Raw genomic sequence first — 20,137 nt, forward strand, 5'->3', positions numbered from 1 at the left:
GATACAAAAACAACTACTCATCACCAGCCGACCAATGCCCAGCCAGTATCCAAACAACAGCTACTTTGGAAGAACTTCCACCCAGTTTTATTGGTGAACATGACATCACATGGTATGGAACATCCCTTTGGTCAGTTGGGGTCAGCTGTCTTGGCTGTGTCCCCTCCCAACTTCTTGTCCACCTCCAGCCAACTTGCTGGGGCGGCAGAGTGAGAAACAGAGAAGGCCTTGACACTCCATTAGCGCTGTTCAGCAACAGCTAAACCATTGCTGTGTTATCAACACTATTTTGGTCATAGATCTAAAACACAGCACCACACACAGGCTGCTATAAAGAAAATTAACTCCATCCCAGCCATACCCAGTACAGGTCTTTAAGAAGCATTAAATTCACCCTATCTTAAAATATAAAATTCCCCCAAACTTAATCTGAGGGTGACGGTTTCTGTATGTGTTTACAAAGAGATACAGATACGAGATTAATTTTTTACATATATACACATTCTTAGAGAACCTAAATTCAACAGAAAAGCCCTGGGACAACTCGTCTTTAAATAAATGAGTGCTACGCCACTTTTTTACAACCTTTAACAGCCATCATTCATTTGCATAACTATTTCATAATTGTACGTATTTGCTGCCTAAGTTCACTTCAGTAAATGTCATTAGAACTCAAAGTACATCTAAAATGGATGCAATCAAAAGTCAGAAGAGCTTTGTTTCATAGTCTGCCAGCCTAGACATTTTGCAGGTATGAAGAGAATAAACACTAGTCATGAGCTGTTGGTCATGCTGCCAAGAGCAATGTTTTTATTTGGAAGGATGACCTATGTTGCAAGACGCACTGACCTTCTAAGTTACCTTCAAGATTGACTTTTGGCAGAAGTATATCAAAGCAAAACTGGTTCCTTGCCGTCTCGCAAGGTGAAGGTGAGGCTTATTACCAGTCAATCCTTCTGAAAGCGTACATCATCTTAAGATGCTTAAGAGGTGAGAAAACACTTTTCATATATGAAGACTGTAATGTATTTTTATGAAGACAATGGTAGAATTTAGTCTACAAGTATGCAATCCATTACCTACTGTTTCAGCACTGTTTTTTAATTCCAAGTTCAGTTTTACAGGCAACAATTACATGTTTAACTTGAACTGAGACCCAAATGTCCAGGAAAGAACAGAATAATTTTCAGTGATGCCTGAAAGTATCAATTTATTTATCAACATTTTAATATACAGGTTTTTCACTGACCTACTAGATTCTCATGTTATTTAAAAAATGATCACTCTGCTCTACTGTTACAGGTTGCAAAATTTACTTTTCCTTAATTCTTTTAAAATTAAAAATCACCTAATGTTCACTGATGTTGCTTCATTTCTTCAAAGTATTTATTTAATGCTTCCTTTATGCATATGGATTACACCTCACAAACAAAACACTGCAGACTTAAATGATGACAAATGAGCAGCACAGAATATGGAAAAGTTAGCAGCTGCTGCTGGGAAGTTAGTAAAGAAGCCAAAATGTTTCAGACACCTTCATATGGAAAATGAAAGTAATGAGGATAGAACTGAAAAACAGCAACAGATCATGAATTTAAGGCAAAGGAATGGGAAACACCTACACTAACAAATGCGACACTGACTCAATGCTTACGAGAGCTGCCCTAACAGCAAACTTCTGGTGAAATGCAATATAAAATGCTTTTATGTAAACTACCTCCCCAGTATACATGGATATGACTTTGTTAGGAAGTTTGTAACTTCCTGAAAAACATTCACTTATAAAGCACATTACTATGCTGTAAGAGTAGTAATTCTTATTAAAAACTGAAATTCTGCTACACATCACCAACACAATCTCTGTATTTGCTCATATATTTACATGAATCCGATACATCAAACAGTAACGTCATGAAGTGCCAAGGAATGTCTCAGACCGTCCTCAAAATATACTAAATAACTGTGATATGCTACTGAACTTGGAGAGCTCTCTATTTAAATCCCAAAAGGGTATGTTGATATCTTCATCTAAGTTCATAGCCTTGCTGCCCAGTTGAGACAAAATGAAGTTTCTAAGGAACATACTAAGTTTTCCTTACAAGCTCACAGCTTAACTAACCCTCTCAAAACTACATAAGCTTAAAAATGTATGTATATAGGAAAGCTGGCTGAACATCAGCCTTTCACTTGGACCCTGCTATAAGGCTCGGTGATAGCATTTCCTGCATTAGCCTCAAGAGGACTTTCAAACAGAGCCTTTAATTCAGTAGATCCTGCTTGCCTGGTATCAGTCTATTATTTAGTCGTCTTGCCGATACTTCCGTGATAAATGCATTTGCTGCAAAATTATTTTACTTTTTAACTAATCAGAAACTTTATTTTAGTTCACAACAACGTAAGAAGTGATTTGCCATTCTGTACTTGCACTCAAAATACTCAAAATGTTATTGTGATAAGATTAAAATAAATATGATAATTATTCATTTATAATATAAGCAAGGACTTTGCATTGAGTAACTACTACTGTGTAACTCAGGAGCTAATCTTCATACCAACTGCATTCTGCATATATAGCTAGGTGTCTGGTAAAGCATATAACGTGAAAAATAAGCTGGTTTTAAATTTTCTAGATAATACTTATAGGTTGTGTTATAGCCACCTGTCACCGTAATATCAGAGCACCACTGCTCAGATTTAATTATGAAATTCCTTATGTCATTTTAAATTACAACCTTCTAGCAGAGAACAAACTTGTTTCTATTGCCACCTTCCTTGTTAGGTAAAGCAAACATCTGATAAAATCTGCTACCAGCTTATACAGTATGTAAAAGCATCACCTATGAAAACATTTTAAAAAGTAACTGACTTTGCTTTTAGACTTGCACCAAAATATCTAGTCAAGTCACAGAGAATCACATGGACTTAGTGTAGACTTACAATTTTTAATATAAGATGAACGTTTTTTCTATTCTGCTCGTCAGGCAGTATTCTCTGATACAGGATGTTAAATTACTGCAGGAGTTTTCCAGATGATGCCACATAGGCAGTCTCTCACATAAACAGGGACATTTTCAAAATTTACTACCTATTTTTCATGCAGATTCACAAAGCAGACTTCCTCTCATGTCTGTTACATTTTCTATGTCAGCATTTTGCTGCAGATAAATAAGGTCTAAAGCTTTTGGTCTGCTATAACAACATTTTAACACTTAACATTAAGGCTTTAAGAAGGAAAGCAGCTGTTTCACAGACAACTTTAATTGTTTTGGAAGTCTGCAATTTTTCCCTTTTAATTGGAAGTTGCTGAACTACATTCAGGATCTGGTTATGAACCTAGATGCTCAGCTGTGAGAGTTTTTGTAGTTTCATTTACAGAAGATAAACTACAAGTTTAACAGCTAAAATTTACCTTAGCATGAAACACTACAAAATATTTTTCTTCTCTAGTTACTGCATTTACAAAAGATGTCAAAAAACTATTAGTAAGACCCTGCTAACTACATACAGTGAAGCTATACCACTGAAACTGTCGGTGAATAAGCACAGCTCCCAGTGTCTCACAGATGTGCTTAACACTGCGATGACTTCTGAAAGAGACTTATTGGCTTTTCAAAGAACTGTTTAGTAATCTCTGCAAAATGCAGTATATTTTAAGGCAAAACACAGACAGCTTATATCTGGACAGATAAGGTAAAAAACCTGGTACTGCTTACTTAGGAGACATAAAAATGACCAGAGCGATTATGTAGGACTTGTTTTTCTAGAAGGATTGGCAAAAATGTTCTCTCTAATTGGATTTAGAATGATTTTGAACTATCTGAAAAATTTAAACTGAACTGGTTAACATAGGTAACAATCCACTACTACTACAAACTGTTCTGAACACTCAGAAAAAGAGCACCTGAAAGAATGAAAAGCAGATCAGTGAAGCTGCTAGTAAAACAGAAAGGTCATCAATAAAAGTTTTATCAATCATTCTTGTTTTTCAAGCAGGATGGAACTCATAGCATTCCTCTATTTGGACAGACAATAGGTACAACTAGTTATGATAGACACTGCATCACTTTGAAACTAGTTTCATTCCTCTTTAAAGGGAAGCACTACTACACACAAGACTACTATTTGCAAAGTTCACTGGAGGTCAAATTCACATACCTCTCTAAAAAAGATGGAAAACCAAGTTGGAGTAGTGGTAGGGAGATTTGTTATAGGCAACATTTTCAGGAAGTTATTTTCCTTGCTCATGTTTAGAAACTTGGATCCTAATTCCACTCACACCATTGGCATTCTGACAACTAAGAAATGTCAAGTTATGCCTAAAAAATTGTGACTCCAAAAACTGCATAGGATACTGGAAATATTATGGTTCGAGCTGAGAATATGTAAACCATTATAATAATAAAACATGAAAAATCCAAAGATTACTCCAAAGGAAGTAAAAGCTAGAATTCACAGGTTTCCGATTTAAATAGGGCAAAAGCTTTGCTTCCTTGTTAACACGGTAATAAGCAACTTCTAAAATCAGTCTGAGCAAAGAACTATACATGAGTGTATCCTGCGCTTTAAGTGACTAAAGTTAAAGGGTCATTTCAAGTTTCTCAAGTTAACAGAGCTGCATGCCCTCAATTTTTCTTCTAAAAACCACTGAATGCACTACCTAAAAGATAATGATATATGCGACGTTATATTCTTCTCTAACCATTTTAATTTTAAAGAAATGAGACTTACAAAATCAGGCTTCCTAGTTTAGAAGTTACTGTGTACCAGCCTGTCAATCTCCTCCAATTTTCACCCAGTTTTGAAGAGGAAGAGATCTTGAGGACATAAAGCACCAGCTAGCTGGCTAACCAGAGTGAGTGCGTGAGTGTGTCTGTCAGCTTGCAACTAGCCACAGTTTGGCTGTTACTTGCCAACTAAACACAAGACATGCAAGGAAGCTGAGGTGGAGGAAGGCAACACCAGAAAAGGAAAGCCACTACAAATCCACTGTGCACAGATCAATTCATTTACATTTTAACACTGTGCAATGTGTCCACGCAGTGAAAAGGGAAACCAAGATGAATGTAGATGATCTATCTACTTAATTTCATAAACTGATCAGTGTGGATTCTCAACATTTTTTTAATTGATATTAACATCCAAGTAGAAGCAAACACCATCTACAGCAGTATGCATTTAAAACAAAGATAAGTTTGTACAATTTATTTCAGACATAACTTGCAAATGGCTAATTTCTCATTGGGATAGTTCCTTCTCTACTCACTCATTTCCAGTAATGCCACTGTCTTCTCTAAACCAGTTGATGTCTGTCTGTATATAGGCTCACAGGCACCATAGGTGCTTGTATTCCCCAGCATCTAGAAATGATATGTAATCTGTGTCTGTTGCGTGAGATGCCCTTGTTATTACGCCCTTTCAAAAATGAAAATATTCTTATAGTCTGTGCTGGGAATACGAGCATCAGCTAGTTACCTGGCAACCTGTATGAATTAAGAGAAAAGTAAAGTTTGTATCATATTTTTGCTTAGGGCAATCACACAACAGATTTGTATCCTCATTTATGACAGCAACTGCTCAGAAGAGAACGTAAGATGTGCATCCCAGTAGGTTTTTTCCAGCTTATTTTAGAAGTCTGGAGACTCGCTCTGCAACTGATTTTGTAGTGACTGTTCTGAATAGCTATCAATATAGAGGTTTTCATAATCCAAAGCTAAAATTCTCTAAATTGACCGTGCTATATCTTGAAAGACAAAATTAAAAGTAATATATTCCATTTACTTTTTGTCATTACAAAATTCACACACATGATGCAAAATTTTTACTTCAGTGCTAACTTCACGAAGAGCATCAAAAGTTCTCTTTAGAACATTCTTCCTTGTTTTGCTGGAAGCACATCATCTAGTCTGGGTGGTTTGCTCTTCATGGTTTTTCACCACAGGTCTACTGCCATACACCAAACAGGAACTAAAACCGTAACAACTTCCAGAAGAGGAACAAAATTGCACTTACTTTAGCTTACTGATCCTGGTTTCTGTAGTTTCAGTAAGATTTTTTGTTTCTTCTTTCCACCGGTTTGTTGCTTTTTGCTGAGCTACTAACAGCCGTCTAAGTTCAGCAGTAGACTTTTGACTGGTGTCTTCCATTTCCTTAAGTCGAGCTTCATATCCATGTTCTTTCACAGCATGCTCATGCTCCATTGTGCTTATCTAGAAAAAATACAAATCGGGTACAGTCAAGTCTCTCACTTCTTACTTTTTTTTTTTTTAAACAACACGAGTTAAATTTATAAACATTTGTTAAAAGCATGTAACATACAATAATTAACTTGTAATTATATGCTCAAAGAGATACATGTTCCCAAAGCCAATTTAAGAAAATAGTACAACTGACAATAAAGGATAATGAGCTGTGTATGCTTATTTTTGTAAATAATCTTTATCCTTCTCCCTTGTGTTTTCTCCACAGAAACACGTTCTTTCTTTTTCATCTAGCTAAAACGTGCGAGGCGTTTCTTAACTGCATCTAAAATCCTTTGTACATCAGAGGAAAATGAAAGCAAGCAATAAATCTTAACTGTGACTATAATGGAAGCCTGTCTGACTAAAAATGAGACAGACAAAGATCTGGTACATGCTTTATAACCGCTACCTATCTGTTACAAGACTCAGATCCTTTGTTTTTAAACTATGTTTGACCAAAGGGTTCTGGAGTTGGAACAAGATTTCCTGTTTCGTTTGACTGCTTCCTTTATCTTGTGGTGCAAAGTGGAAACCGGATTTGAGATGGTCCCCATTCATAACCTGTAAAACTGCTTACTGAAGTTGTCTTCGTTGCTGCAGATTCTTAGATCCCTTTTCAGTACCTTTACACTCCTGGAGTTAAGAGCAGAAGGGAAAGTACCAGCTTTATATGATTAGAAAGCACATCAAGGATCAAAGCTGTTACTCCCTCCAGAAGCCAAAGGTACCATGAATCTGCTGAGGTTACTATTAATTCATTACCCTACCTGCAGCCTGTTCAGGTGCATTTAATGGAACACATTCAAAAAGAACAATCATCCTTCAGCTAATTATCTTGTTTGCAGCTATCCATACAGTAAAATGTTCTCAATCCAGAAAATACAGAACCAACGTTTGACAGCCACACTATTAAATTAATTAGTTACACACTGCTCTGACAACGTGGTGGACATACAAGTAGAGGAATGCTCTGGACTGAAAGTCATACAGAGATTCCTAACACATTACAGACAGTAGATAAATGAAGACCTGGAAGTGGAATAAGTGAAGTCATTTGAAGGAAAGTATGTTATTATTTAATCTATTTATCTTACAAAAAGCAAAGAACATTTGGGATCTTCTTATCAAGCAGAATTTAATACATACTAAAATACAATTTAATTAGCAGAGATTGAGTTACCCAACAGATTCTGAGGACACACAATGCTACAACAAAATTACTTTTAAGCAGAAACCAGGAAGCATCATTGAAACTTTCATCCTTAATGTAAACTTTCAATGATTTTTCTCTTAGAACTGCTGCCTTATTAAGCAAATATCAGTCTTACGATAAAATAAAAATAACATATAAACCATACCTTTATTTTAGCTTTTTGTTGAGCCTCTATGGCCAGTTTTCTCAAGCCCTCCATTTCTTTTTGCAATTGTTCATTCTCTTGCTGAAGTTTTAGCCTTTGTTCACTGACAAAGGCACTCTTCTCTCTTTCTGAATCCAGAATGCTTTGCAATTTACAGATAACTTCCTGGCAACGAGATTTCTCTTCCTCAGAGCTGAAAGAGAAGAAAAGTCTTGTAGGAACTCAAGAGTTGAACAACTACCCTACTAAAGAAAAAAAAGATATATTGGGACAGATCTTTGGTGTGACCCAGTACAGCTGTTCCCATGTTTCTTCCTGAAAGTTTGTATCAGCTCAGCACCTTTAAGGGCTTGACAGCTACAACTAGGCACCAGTCAGCAAAGAATTTTATCAAGATGATGGCATTCATAAAACCAATCTAATACTGTAGCAATCTCAGTAAAATGACAATGTGAAATAGAAGATTTTCATTTTTATGTTTCCAGATTCCCAACTGAGGATTGCTCTGGCGAAGTGACAGGATTTACAATCATCGGAGTGCAGAAATGACTGAAGCTTCTAAACAATTCCACACTTCTCATGCTGAAAACAACCACCTGGTCTAAAAATGTGCACCATATTTACTTTTTACCATTGTATTATTGGAACTGCAATAATGTCTATTAGCTCTGAACACTCAGACCTGAAATTCAGTATGCTATGTAAACACAGTGTTCTGCATGTACTAGGAGATACCACCCTGTAGATGAATTTAAAAAGTAATAAATTCTGCCTCAATATTTCATAGAGTAACTTTTCCTACAAACAGTATTTAAAAATGCAGCAAGATTCCAAATAATATACTCCTATTTTAATTTTTTTTGTCAAACAACTGCTTGCAGTTCTCATCTTGTAAAGAAAATCTTTCATTCTATAGCACGTTATGCCCTCTAATTCTTTTACAGTGATTCATAATTGCCCTTGCTTCAGAATTACAGTATCTTGATACTATTCCTGCTACTGGTTAAAAAGATGTGACAAAAACCTAACACAGAATCAACAATTGAAATAGTCAGAAATAATTTCCATTGTTTTCCGTTCTAATTTCTGTAACATCCATTACTTACTTCATTTCCAGTTGTTTCAGTTTATTTTGTGTTGTCTGTAGACTTAGCTGAAGGTCACCTTTTGTAGTTTCTGCAAGTAAATATTTCTGATGCAGTTGCTCTAGTTTTCTATTGTCAGATTCATGTCCTCTGTCTTCCCTGTAAATCTGAAGAGTAAACTTAACATGTAAGATCATCTTCACCTTGCACTGGTGATTGGCAGTTTAGTACTGACAAGGAGGCTACTTACTCCTCATTGCATCCTATTTTCCAGTAATTTAAAACAAAACTGAATTTCTATCACTGTTGCTGCTACTTGGAAAAAAAGTTTTCAAAGATCTGGCATTCATGTAGTTTTCTGTCTATTGAGCTTAAGTTTAACTGGAATATGTACCAACATTCTTTTGGATTATGTCAATCATCTCTCCTTTTACTTCTACACTTATCAAAGAACCCTCTTTTTCAGTTTAGTATTACAACTTTGAAACACTTTCTGAATTTAAAAAAACCCAAACCTTAAAATAATTACACAAAAATTTACAAATAAGAAAATCTACTCAAAAAATAAAATAAGAAAATTCAGGGAAAAAAACCCCATGACAAATGGGAAAAGTCAATGTATCTTTTCTTTCTGAAAAGAGATCTTAAAAGTGATTCAAAAATGCATGCAGTTGCCTTACCTTTTCAAGTTCTTCTTCCACGGCTCTCTTTTCTCTAATGGCTCGTTCAATTTGACCCTGTTTTTCTCCACATTCCTATTTTAAAAAGTCATTTTTAAATACATCTAATAAAAAATAACTCAAAATAAAAATTCAAGAAGTGCCAAAGCCAAAAACGAGCCATTGTAAATATAATTCTTGCTGCTGGTTTGTATGCATTTGATTATCTTTACATGCTCACTATTTTCTCTATAGGATCAGTCTCATTCACTACACAGACTTAGACATGCAAAACGAAACCTTTTTCTAAACAAATTTAATCCATAAATAGGTGCATATGCACTGAGCAGTTTTGGTCTCCCACATAATTTGTTACAAGTTCCTGGTACATTCAAGAATATGATGATTGTGATGCACAGACTTTCTCTTAGCATACTTTATCAACTTTCATATACTTCATTTCTACACACCCAACTACAGATATGCAATACTCAGCTTTCCATGCTTTATTTATCCCTGAAAGAAACAGGGATACTTAGGAAATGCCACCACGTGGGAAATATTTTCTAGAGCACAGAATCTCACTGTCAAGATGCTTCTGAACTATGATAAGAATACATGCGACTCAAGTAATAAACTTACACAAACAAATGGGTGGATTTGCAGGACTGTATTATTTCATGCAGAGCCAGGCAAGTTCTCAGTAAAAGTAAGATATGACTGTACACATGTAAGGCAAATCTGTACATTAAAGATGAATTTTCAAAGCAAATACCCTTTACACCTAAATATGAATCTTTGCACCGACTGCTGAAGATGCTGCACACAGTAGCTTTTTTCAAGTAGCATGAAAGACACCATATGTCACATTGATGTCTGGAAACATGCAGGATGTAAAGTACTACACAATAATAAAGCATAGTCCTAGACAATTACCCATTAATCATATTTTAGTTGACTTACTTTTACCTCAGTTTAGTATTTTACTTGATCAACAAAAACTAGAAGTCTCAAATGTTTTGCTATCAAAAATATTTTAATCAGTAAACACCATACCATCTGAAGAGCTGAAAGTTCTTCTGTTAGTCGAGAAATCTGCACATTATATTGCTTCTTTGCAGAGTCTACCTGTGATCGAAACCAAAGTAAAACTAAAAAATTAATCCCTCGAACTATTTTTGCATCCTATTTTTTATATATATATGTATATATATATACACACACACACACATAGTCTCTATGTGGTGCATGTATATAAATATGGAAATAACTGGGACTGCAGTAACTGAAAACTCTTACTACATAAATGTTAGAAGAATGTGTATTATCAATCCATACTACTTTAACTGCGGGTTTTTCGAAAAAAAAAGCAGAAAGGAAGACATCATAACAAGGCCTTGCAAAAAGAGTAAGACGACTATCAGGAAAGCTGTGGTCCATTAGTTGCAAGATATTTGCAATTTGTGTTACAGATACTTTTAGATCACATAACAAAAGAAGTACTTGTTAATACTTGGAGAAACATAACAACTCATAGTTTAAAATTTTACTTCTTATGCTTTTGATAGATTCACTTCTACTGAGATAATTTAAAAATAAGAAATAGGGCATTTCTGAATTTCTAAATTCTGATTAGTAAATCATTGTCACAACTAGAAGGGTTATCCTAGTTGCTCTTTAGCTCTTGCACCTTCTCCAAACCATGTATGATGTTAAATATTGCAGTTTTAAGTAATCCATACATTTTTTGTGACTCTTTCAGGTAACCACCAAGTACAAGCACAAAAGATCTTTATCCTCATTTTAAAGGCTCTGAAAATTTAGGTGGTATGTTCCTGAAACCTCTCGAAATGAAAGAATTGGAAAGAAAAAGAATCCTTTCATCCCTATATGGTACGTGTGCACGTTGTTTCATAGTGAAGAAAGTGAAAGGAGGCAAAATCAATTCACCACTGAAAACTTACAAATGAGATAAGTGCTTTACACTGTTGTCCACTTGCAACAAAAGACGTTGCCAACAGGCCTGTAACAAGCCTTTATTTCCTCTGGAGTTTGCCTCAAAATAAAGCAAGTCTCTTTGACATGATCATAATCACTGAGAACCTCCAGGTAGATTAGTCTGCATTTTAACTGCAGATGGGACACACCATGAAGAAAATTAATTTTGTTACTAGTTTTTTATCAGAAGAGCTTCCATTTTTCAGTGGCTCATAACAACAATAACAAAAATCATGGAGACTACAACATTCTTTTTAGTCATTTCTCTACCAAATTCTGGTTTCTAAGTGTGCTGTGATATTGAGCCTCTTGATTGGTAGCTGTACTTGGTAAAAGAGTCCTACTTGCCTAAATAGGGGAATATTTTTAAGTATTGAGATGCCAAAAAACCGATAGTGTAATTTTCAACAGGTCCTATCATCTGAATGTACATGATAAGCTTCCATCAGCAACTTCCAAGATGAGGCCATGTATCATAAACTAAATACTTTGATACCAATACAACACTCAGTCTGTTGACGTGCTACTGAACAGAATCTCTGAAATTGAAGTGCCGTTCTTTACATCTTCACAGTGCAGCCTTCTCTATGCTAGTGTCTGCACAGATGTCAACACTTTTGGTTCTTGAGAGATTTAAGAATACTATTTAGTTCAGAAGAATATATGTCTAGATAACAAAGCTGAACAGTACAGTACTGTCGGCATGCTGCCTTGCTACCAATATTATCAAAACTTTTAAGAGAACTGCTCATGATGACCATGCACCATCAATAGCTTTTCACACTGAGGAAAACCAAAAATTCTTCCCATTCTTTCTAAACATAATAACTTACTGCCTTTCTAATTCTTGCAGCAGTATCTTCTGCAAGTTGAGACATTTCATCTTTCATTTTTTTTATTTCCTCTTCCTTTTGTTTCTCCCCAAAGAGTGCCTAGAAAAAAATAACAACTTGAAATACTACTGATAATATTTCAGTGGTGACATAGTATCTAGCACTGAGAGAAAAAAAACACAGTCACTGTTCAAAAAAAACTTTTTTCCTTTTTACTTTGGAGTAGCTGACACCGAGACCCAACAAGAAAACAAGCACAGCGAGAACATTTTGCACTAAATGCACATTCTTGTAAATCAGAACCACACAAAAAATTAGTGTCGGTAGATGCCTTTTTCTATTGGGACTTATTATCGGGGCTTTCAGATTTTGGCCAGGCATGGAATTATACAGAAGAAAGCATAGGAACTCAGACCAAAAGGCAAGGCTACTCTCCAATGTTCTGATCTGGGGCCAGGATCTGTAATAAAAAATGCCAACAACGATGCATAGAAAGTTCTCTGTTAGGGAACCGAATACCTGTATACGCACACACATGCTCCTACATATAGCTAAGCATTTTTTATGGTTGATATACTAAATTACTCATCTCCCAGAAAATTAAAAGTAAAGGAATAAAAATTTATAAGCAACTAAGGAATGTGTATGCAGTCCCTTTCATAGTGGATAACAATGAACCAAACAGCTCTTTAGCATAAAAGAATGGCGAGAATTACAGAAAAAGGTGTAGCAAGGAACCCTTCCCCTGGAGGATGCAAGAAAGCTACTGGTACTAAAGTATAATAGGAGATACTGGTCTGAAAAGATTATGGAATGTAGAATTCTTGATGGGTGAGATGAAAAATCCTAGATGGCACACAGAGAATATATAGATGCATAAAGGGAGAAAGACATAAAAACGTCCCTAAAGAATGATATAAATTCAGCCTATAGAAGGTTACTCACTTCAGGCAGTAACATGCCACTTCATCGGTCATACTCTCTTTTACTGCTCCCATTCAATTCCACTTTGTATTTTACTTTTCAAACCACTCTTTTAAAATTCTTCTGATGTCTTTTTGTAAGCTTAGCTTTGTGTGCTTTATAATGTTAATGTAACAGAAGCAGCATTATGATGACAGCCTGTTACTCCCAGTCCTCAACCTCTTACAGAGCAGGGAGAAGCCTCTGTGGCCGCAGTTTAAGACACAAAGAGTTAACTGATACGTATATTATGCTGCATTTATTTTATCCTGTTCATTAATACACCATTTGGAAAAATTCAGGATGTTTTAGCCAGAGCAGTAAATTAAGAAGTGTCTGCAAATTCCAGTTTATTCTTACTTACAGCATTAATCTCAACTGTTACTTATAACAAGCTACTTATTTATCTGTAACTGTTCGCTTACTGTCTTAGAGATGCGATTTACATCACAATTTTTACTGGGTCACTTCCTTCTGTCAACTTCATGCGAGTTCATAGCAAATGGCATCAAATGATCTGCTGAACTACTTTTGGATGAAAAATGGTGTTCCAACACTGCTCTGATGTACTAATACTTAGCAGATTGGAAATGTAATTTATACTCCTTACCAGTAATTTTAAAATGAAAGAGTGTTTTCTGGTTTTTAAACTCTGGAAAAAAATGATTTTATTTTTACCTTTCATTCTTCATATTCTCCCCACTATCAGGCTGTAGGAAAATGCTCTTAAGGATTGCAATATCTTACTAAGAAAAAGGAATTGACAAGTCTAAAGGTGGCCATCAAGAGCTAGAGGATGTAAAACTTCATTTTTCACCCCTTTCTGAACCAGAGCCTAACAGGTAAAGGGAATTGTAGCAGATCGGTTCATAAAGTAAATGAGATGCGGAAAGTTATGAGGAAATTATGAAAAGGAAAAGATGCCACCAAAGGATTTCCTAAATGACTATAAATATATGGGAAGAAAGACTATAACAAGATGATAATCCTCTTTTGTATACCAAGATGAATCACAGAAGTTTAACTGCAGTAATGACCAGAACCCTAAGCTTTGTCAATATTTTAATCTATTCTGGAAGCAGGCCAGAAGGTAGCAGGATCTCTTTAAAGAAGTTAATTCCCTTTTCTGTCAGAAAAAAGGAGGCAGGTCTGCCTCTTTTGTCACAGAACTGAAATCAGCAAGAGCAACACTAACTTCACTATTCCAAAAGTTAAAAGTAAAAAGCTAGTTTAGACACTCAGGAGGCTCGTCAGGTTTGAAAAGCAACTTCAGACTAAAAGGGAGCATTTATCTCCTTAACTGCTCAACAGTTCAACATGGTAGCCCAAATAGAATCAGTCCTAAGTTCTCAATTTATTCCCACAGACATTAGCTACACCGGGTTTCACTTACTGATGGTTACAGTCATCAGATGCGCATTAAAGTTCTGTCTTGCCAGCAAACACAATTCATTAAATTTCTAAAAGTCTGACTTGAACTGAAGCTTAGCATTAGAACACAAAGAGTCCATATTAGACAAAAGTTTACCAAGCTCTGTATCCTATCTCCTAAAGGGGCAAACAACAGATACTTCAGGGAAGTTAGGAACTGGGAAAACAGGGTGACTATTTTTTTTGATCAATAGACACTTCAAGACTTGCTGGATTAGACCCTGTTCTTTAGGAAGTTTTGGTGGATTGTCCTGTCATGAATTTGACTGTTTTCATAGCTATACTTTTGGCATACACATCATCCTATGACATTTCAATCACATAATGTATATAAAAACTTGTTTTAAGGCTTCTGCACATGTCTAGTTTTCTTGGTTGACTCCTCCTGCACTTTCCTAATTCTCCTATGTCTTGCCTGAAATGGGCTGATCAAAATTGCACATGAAGATGCACTATGTTTAAAGGCATCTTTATTTTTAACTCCCATTCTGAACATTCTATTCATTCTATCGAGCACCACTGAGGATTGCGTGACTGTATTCTTAAGAGACAACCACACCATCTCCTAAACCATTTTTTGACTGGTAAGACTAAATTCAGAACCCAGTATGGCACATTTGAATTTCTTCTGCCATTTTATAATACCCTAATAAACACCTTTGCAATTTTTTCCTGACTGCAGACTTCACCCACTCATTACTCAGTCACTTTTCCAGATTTCTTCTGAATAATTAAGAACTGAACACAGAACTCACTCTCTTGGTGACCTATATCCATCATACAACAAAAGTCCCTTTAGTTTTAGCTCTTCTTTCCTAACCATTAATAAATTATAAATTCATAACAGGACCTTCCTTTTTATTCTGACAGCCCAATTTGTTTACAAGTATTAGATAACAAACTCTGTCAAAAATTTTTGAAAATTCAGGTTCACATACAGTATTATCACTTAGATCACCTTTATCCAGGCACCGAACATATTCTTTGAAATTTAAACTGTATGACAAGTCTAAGTAATGTATGGTCATATCACAGTTTGCTATCTTATGCATTACTGATTTTAGTACAACAGACATAAAAGAAGCTTGGTTGTGTATGCATGTATGCCTGTAAGAATATATAATCAGGCACTTCACAATTGTAAGTGATAAAAGTATTCTAGTATCTAAGAAATATCTTCATCCATTGCCTTACCTGACTTTTCTGTAGGTTAGCTTCTTCTAAGAGCTGTATGCAGTCTTGGATTTTTGCAACAGCCTCATATTTCTCCCTTTCTAGATTAGCATACTTTGTTTGAAGCTCTCCGATTTGTTTCTCCAGGGCTGTTCTTTCTGTTCTCAGCTGTTCAGCATCTTGGACAGTAACGTGTAATCTACAAGATAGTAGTAATTTTACTCATTTAACAGTAAGATGCTTAATTAATACTCTAATTCTTTCAAACTAAACTAATGAAGTATTTATACATAAGTTGCCAAAACTGCACTCCTGGTTTTCTGCTTGTTTTTGGACAGAGTCTTTGACTTTAATATTCATCAAGTCCTAGAAAGAAACAGAATTAAAGGAGTTAATTCACATATCTGATCTCACAAGATCCTTAGAAGAATGTTGCTATCCTGGGATACATCACTGAAAATGTTCTATATTAAAACAGAATAGAACAGCCCCAGAAGGAATAGTTTTCCTCTGAGGAGGAAACGGAATAATTGGATGTGGGCAATGAAGTTGCAGCTATACCATTAGAACAAGAAAACCACTGGCAATTTTACAACAGCTCAGAAATTCTTAGTGTTTAATTATGATTGTCAGTATTGGTAGGAATGAGAAAGGGCAAGAGAGCCTCAGAGGTATCCTCAAAAAAGCCTCAGAAAGTTCCACAAGTACTGCTGGTTCAATAAAGTGCACGGTTCCAAATATCCATAGCAAGCACTTTGGCAACACTTGGGCTGCCTTTTCGAGCAGCCATGCTTTTTTGTTTTCTAACATGTTTGTAACGAAACATACAGACAAGCACTCTATTTCTGTAGAGCCAAAGCGCAATTTTTGTTCTACAAAAACCTGAAGAAAATAATAAAACTAGCTAATTCCTTAAGACATTCTAAAATAAACTTAAGAGCCTCCACAATGCTTAGGCCAGTGAAATTCATCAAGTAGAGGTAGCCACACAAGTCTGTGCAACTCCTCAAGGCAGTACTTGACCACATGGTCGCAAGGTTGGTTCCCTAGTAATTATTTTGTTTCTAGAGTTACTGAAGAGTCTGCTAATCACACTCAGAAGGCTGTGACCAAGAAGGGAAGATAAACAGTCACACAATTATTTCAATAGGAAATTTACAAATTCTTCTTAGTTATCAGGTTATTTGACCAATATTAATAATTCAACAACTGTTTGTGATACTTGAATCAAAATCACTGTGCTCAACTACATGTCATATCCTTGGAAAGCAAAGGCGGGGCAGAAAAAATCCACACAAAAGAACCTGATTTAGTCTTAGATCTTCCAATATATAGTGCTGGAATTAAAGTTCTACTCCTTAGCAGGTATTCAAACTACTTTTGTAACTAGCATTTATTCTTAAGAAGTATGCTTTAACAATTTTATTAAATGATCTTTTTTGTATAAAGATTGCTGAACTAAGACCTGAAACCAAATCTTATTTAACATGGAAGGAAAAAAATCTGTATTCACCTCAAAACCAGCTAGTTCACATAAACATTTTCAAATTTCAGTGTGAATGTTTTTCTTTAGAACTCCACCTAAAGCTAACAAGAGTTGAGTAACTAGAATTTATGCACTAGAATGAAAAATATATGCTTCATTTTTTCTCCATTACAGTCAATAAAATCAGGTGGTCTGTTTTACCATTTTAAATACATTGAAATCAGAAGCTGTTCTGAAAGGCTGCAGAATAGAACAAATAAGATAGAGAGCAGCCAGGTGTAAGATATCTGTATTTTGAAGAAACAGAATTGCTCAGAAACACAAAATCCAGAGGCTGAAAAAAACATAGTATTTTACGTCACTTGCATGTATCCTGCTATTAAAATCAATGAGATATCTTTACCTTGTTTCTAATTGTTTTATACTAGACTGCATTTGCTGCAAGCGTTTGTCAGATGCTGTTTCTCTTTGCTGGGCAGATATCATGTCTTCTTCCTAGAAAGAATATATGTATTATCCAGACATCATCTGAGCCTCCCTGAACAAAATAAAGACAGGCTAACATAAAACAAGTTAGAGAACAACTTGTGATTAATTTAACGTCAGCATTCAGATAACTGACTAGCCATTCAATTGTAACAGAAAATTATTCCTTTCTCTAGCATACCTTTCTCTCCAATTGGCCTTGAAGCTTCTCTGTCAATCTGGTCATTTCATCAACTTTAGCATTTGCCGTCTGCCCATCTATTTTGGCTTGCCTGTATAAAGAAAACAGTCTATGAATTACATTTCAATTATTATAGGGGAAGAAACCAGCTCCATTACAACTTCGTTGAAGTAGCTGTGAAAGGCAGTCAGATTTCATAATACTGTTCCTACAGGGCAGAAAAGGCTTCCCCCTTCTTCTCCTTCTTACTATGTGGCACAGTGAGAGAGGAACACCAAATTCATCAAACAATTGTCCTGTGGAAATGACTTCTTAAGGATAGCTTAACAGGAAGGTGTATGTGTTGATTAAATATTTGGGAGGACTAGGCAATCAAAAAATTAAGCAATTCAATAACTTAAATATAACTGGCCACAGATACTTAATGGAGAAATCTTTTTTAGAATTAGATACCACTTTTTAAAGCAATTTGACTAGGAATGAAAAAAAAAAATCATTAACCACTTCTGAAGAATTTAACTGATGTGCTTTGTAATCTGGGTAGGTTTTATGAGCTGAAACAGAAAAGGAAAAAAAAAAAAAAGGACTAGTTAACTAATCAGACTTCCTCCTCAGTAGAAAAGCTTACTGAAATAAGCAACCCTCCTACTTCTCTGACTTGGGAACAGAAAGACACAGAGAGTCCTTCACCTGGGGTGTAACCCAATTATTCAGGCTGGATATTAGGCTACATTTAAAGACCAATGACTGAATGTATGATACAGTTAAGAAAGAGCAAACATATTAGATAAGCTAATGCAATCTGGAGCACTAATAGTCATGAAAGAACCTAGAAAATATTTAATACTTTTAAGAATCAACTTCAAGCAAAAATTCCTTATAGAAATAATAATTTTGATTTAATGGCATGAAAGACAAAAGCATATTATACCTATATGAATGTCTTAAGCAAATTATACATAATCCTAACAATTCTATAGCAAATACTTAATTTCAGCTTAATTAATCAGAAAAACTAATTTTGTTATAATTTCTTTAAAAAGCAAAACCAAAGATAAAGACATTATTTTCAGACACATGGTCCTTATTGCAGGTCCAAAACTTTGATCTTACTCCATCTGAATCATGCACCTTTCTCCAACAAAAAGTACTGTTAAATTTATGAGGACATTAAGTTGCTTCCCCAAAAATATTTTAAAAGTGCTGTAAAATAGAACAAAACCTCAAAACCCAGCATAAGAAGGGAAAAATAAGAAAAAAATAAGGAGGTCATAAAACTCACAACAGCTTAAGTATTAAAAATGCATTTTAATTACTAGATTCAGATCAAATTCAGAGGTGTGTGTCTACAAATTGATTCTAAAGATACAGCTTTTATTCTTCACGGTGCAACATACCCTTAACATAATCTTGGCAAGTTCTCTCTGTTTAAAAGCTTTAAGATTCTGAAATGCAGATACACGCCCTAGCAATAGTAGGTTTTATGTAAACCTATACTTAGCTAGTATGTTTTATCTACAGATCTTTAAAAATATCTCATTAGCATATAGATTAAAACATTTTTAATACCTGCAGGTAAACTCAACAGTTCACGTCACCAGAGAAGACCATTTGATCACTGACTGTTAAGCAGCCCTTCTCCAGAGACGGCTGCTTGTAGTTAATTCAAGAGAACAATAATACAGTGAACTAAATGATTAACTGTATGCAAGAGAGCTTTGAAACACTAAAGCACTAATAGATGTTTTAATAAAAATTCTAGCATATAAATATGTGATATCTGTTCAGACCTCAATTCTCTACAGAAATATGTTAAATATTACATTGTCTCTATGCATGGCAGCTTATGACCCTTTAAAAGCTAGCATAATAGTACATAAATAGCACATATATAGTACAGTGCAATTGTACATTTTATACTGAGTTTATGTTCACATTGATGAGAAGCAATGACTCCGTTCTCAAACACTTATTAGGGAGTTTTTGCCCAAATGTCAATTTTTTATTTTGGGTAAGGTCAGCTTCTGATCTAAAGAATAAAAGCTATTATCAACCTGAGAATAATTTCCAGCAGAACTCTTAATTTTGTCTTCATTTTCCCAGATTGACTTGCCAAAACTTAATCTAGCAGTCTTCCTTTAGGCATGCATAGTGGAAATATAGGATGACAATACGTCAGGAGCATATTTGAAGTGTTTTACAGCTACATGTATCAGATTGTATACTTTGCTATGTATTAATCTTA

At 35.2% G+C, this 20,137-nt stretch overlaps 1 protein-coding gene across 3 annotated transcripts in view; it reads right to left on the bottom strand.

The window, feature by feature from the left end:
* SCLT1 (sodium channel and clathrin linker 1) overlaps positions 1-20,137 on the bottom strand; it is a 47,210-nt gene that overhangs the window by 9,785 nt on the left and 17,288 nt on the right. For all 3 annotated transcript variants that reach the window (XR_008239359.1, XM_052815266.1, XM_052815278.1), the window contains 9 exons: positions 17,893-17,983; positions 17,629-17,720; positions 15,761-15,938; positions 12,173-12,271; positions 10,398-10,469; positions 9,363-9,437; positions 8,704-8,849; positions 7,598-7,790; positions 6,010-6,206 (listed from right to left, as the gene is read on the bottom strand). Coding sequence is in view for 2 of the 3 variants with exons in the window: in XM_052815266.1 (XP_052671226.1) it covers positions 6,010-6,206; positions 7,598-7,790; positions 8,704-8,849; positions 9,363-9,437; positions 10,398-10,469; positions 12,173-12,271; positions 15,761-15,938; positions 17,629-17,720; positions 17,893-17,983 (1,143 nt within the window). In the remaining variant the exon portion in view is untranslated. The remainder of the gene's footprint in view (positions 1-6,009; positions 6,207-7,597; positions 7,791-8,703; positions 8,850-9,362; positions 9,438-10,397; positions 10,470-12,172; positions 12,272-15,760; positions 15,939-17,628; positions 17,721-17,892; positions 17,984-20,137) is intronic.

Source organism: Harpia harpyja, chromosome 2, assembly GCF_026419915.1.
Source record: "Harpia harpyja isolate bHarHar1 chromosome 2, bHarHar1 primary haplotype, whole genome shotgun sequence".
Lineage (NCBI taxonomy): Eukaryota > Metazoa > Chordata > Aves > Accipitriformes > Accipitridae > Harpia > Harpia harpyja.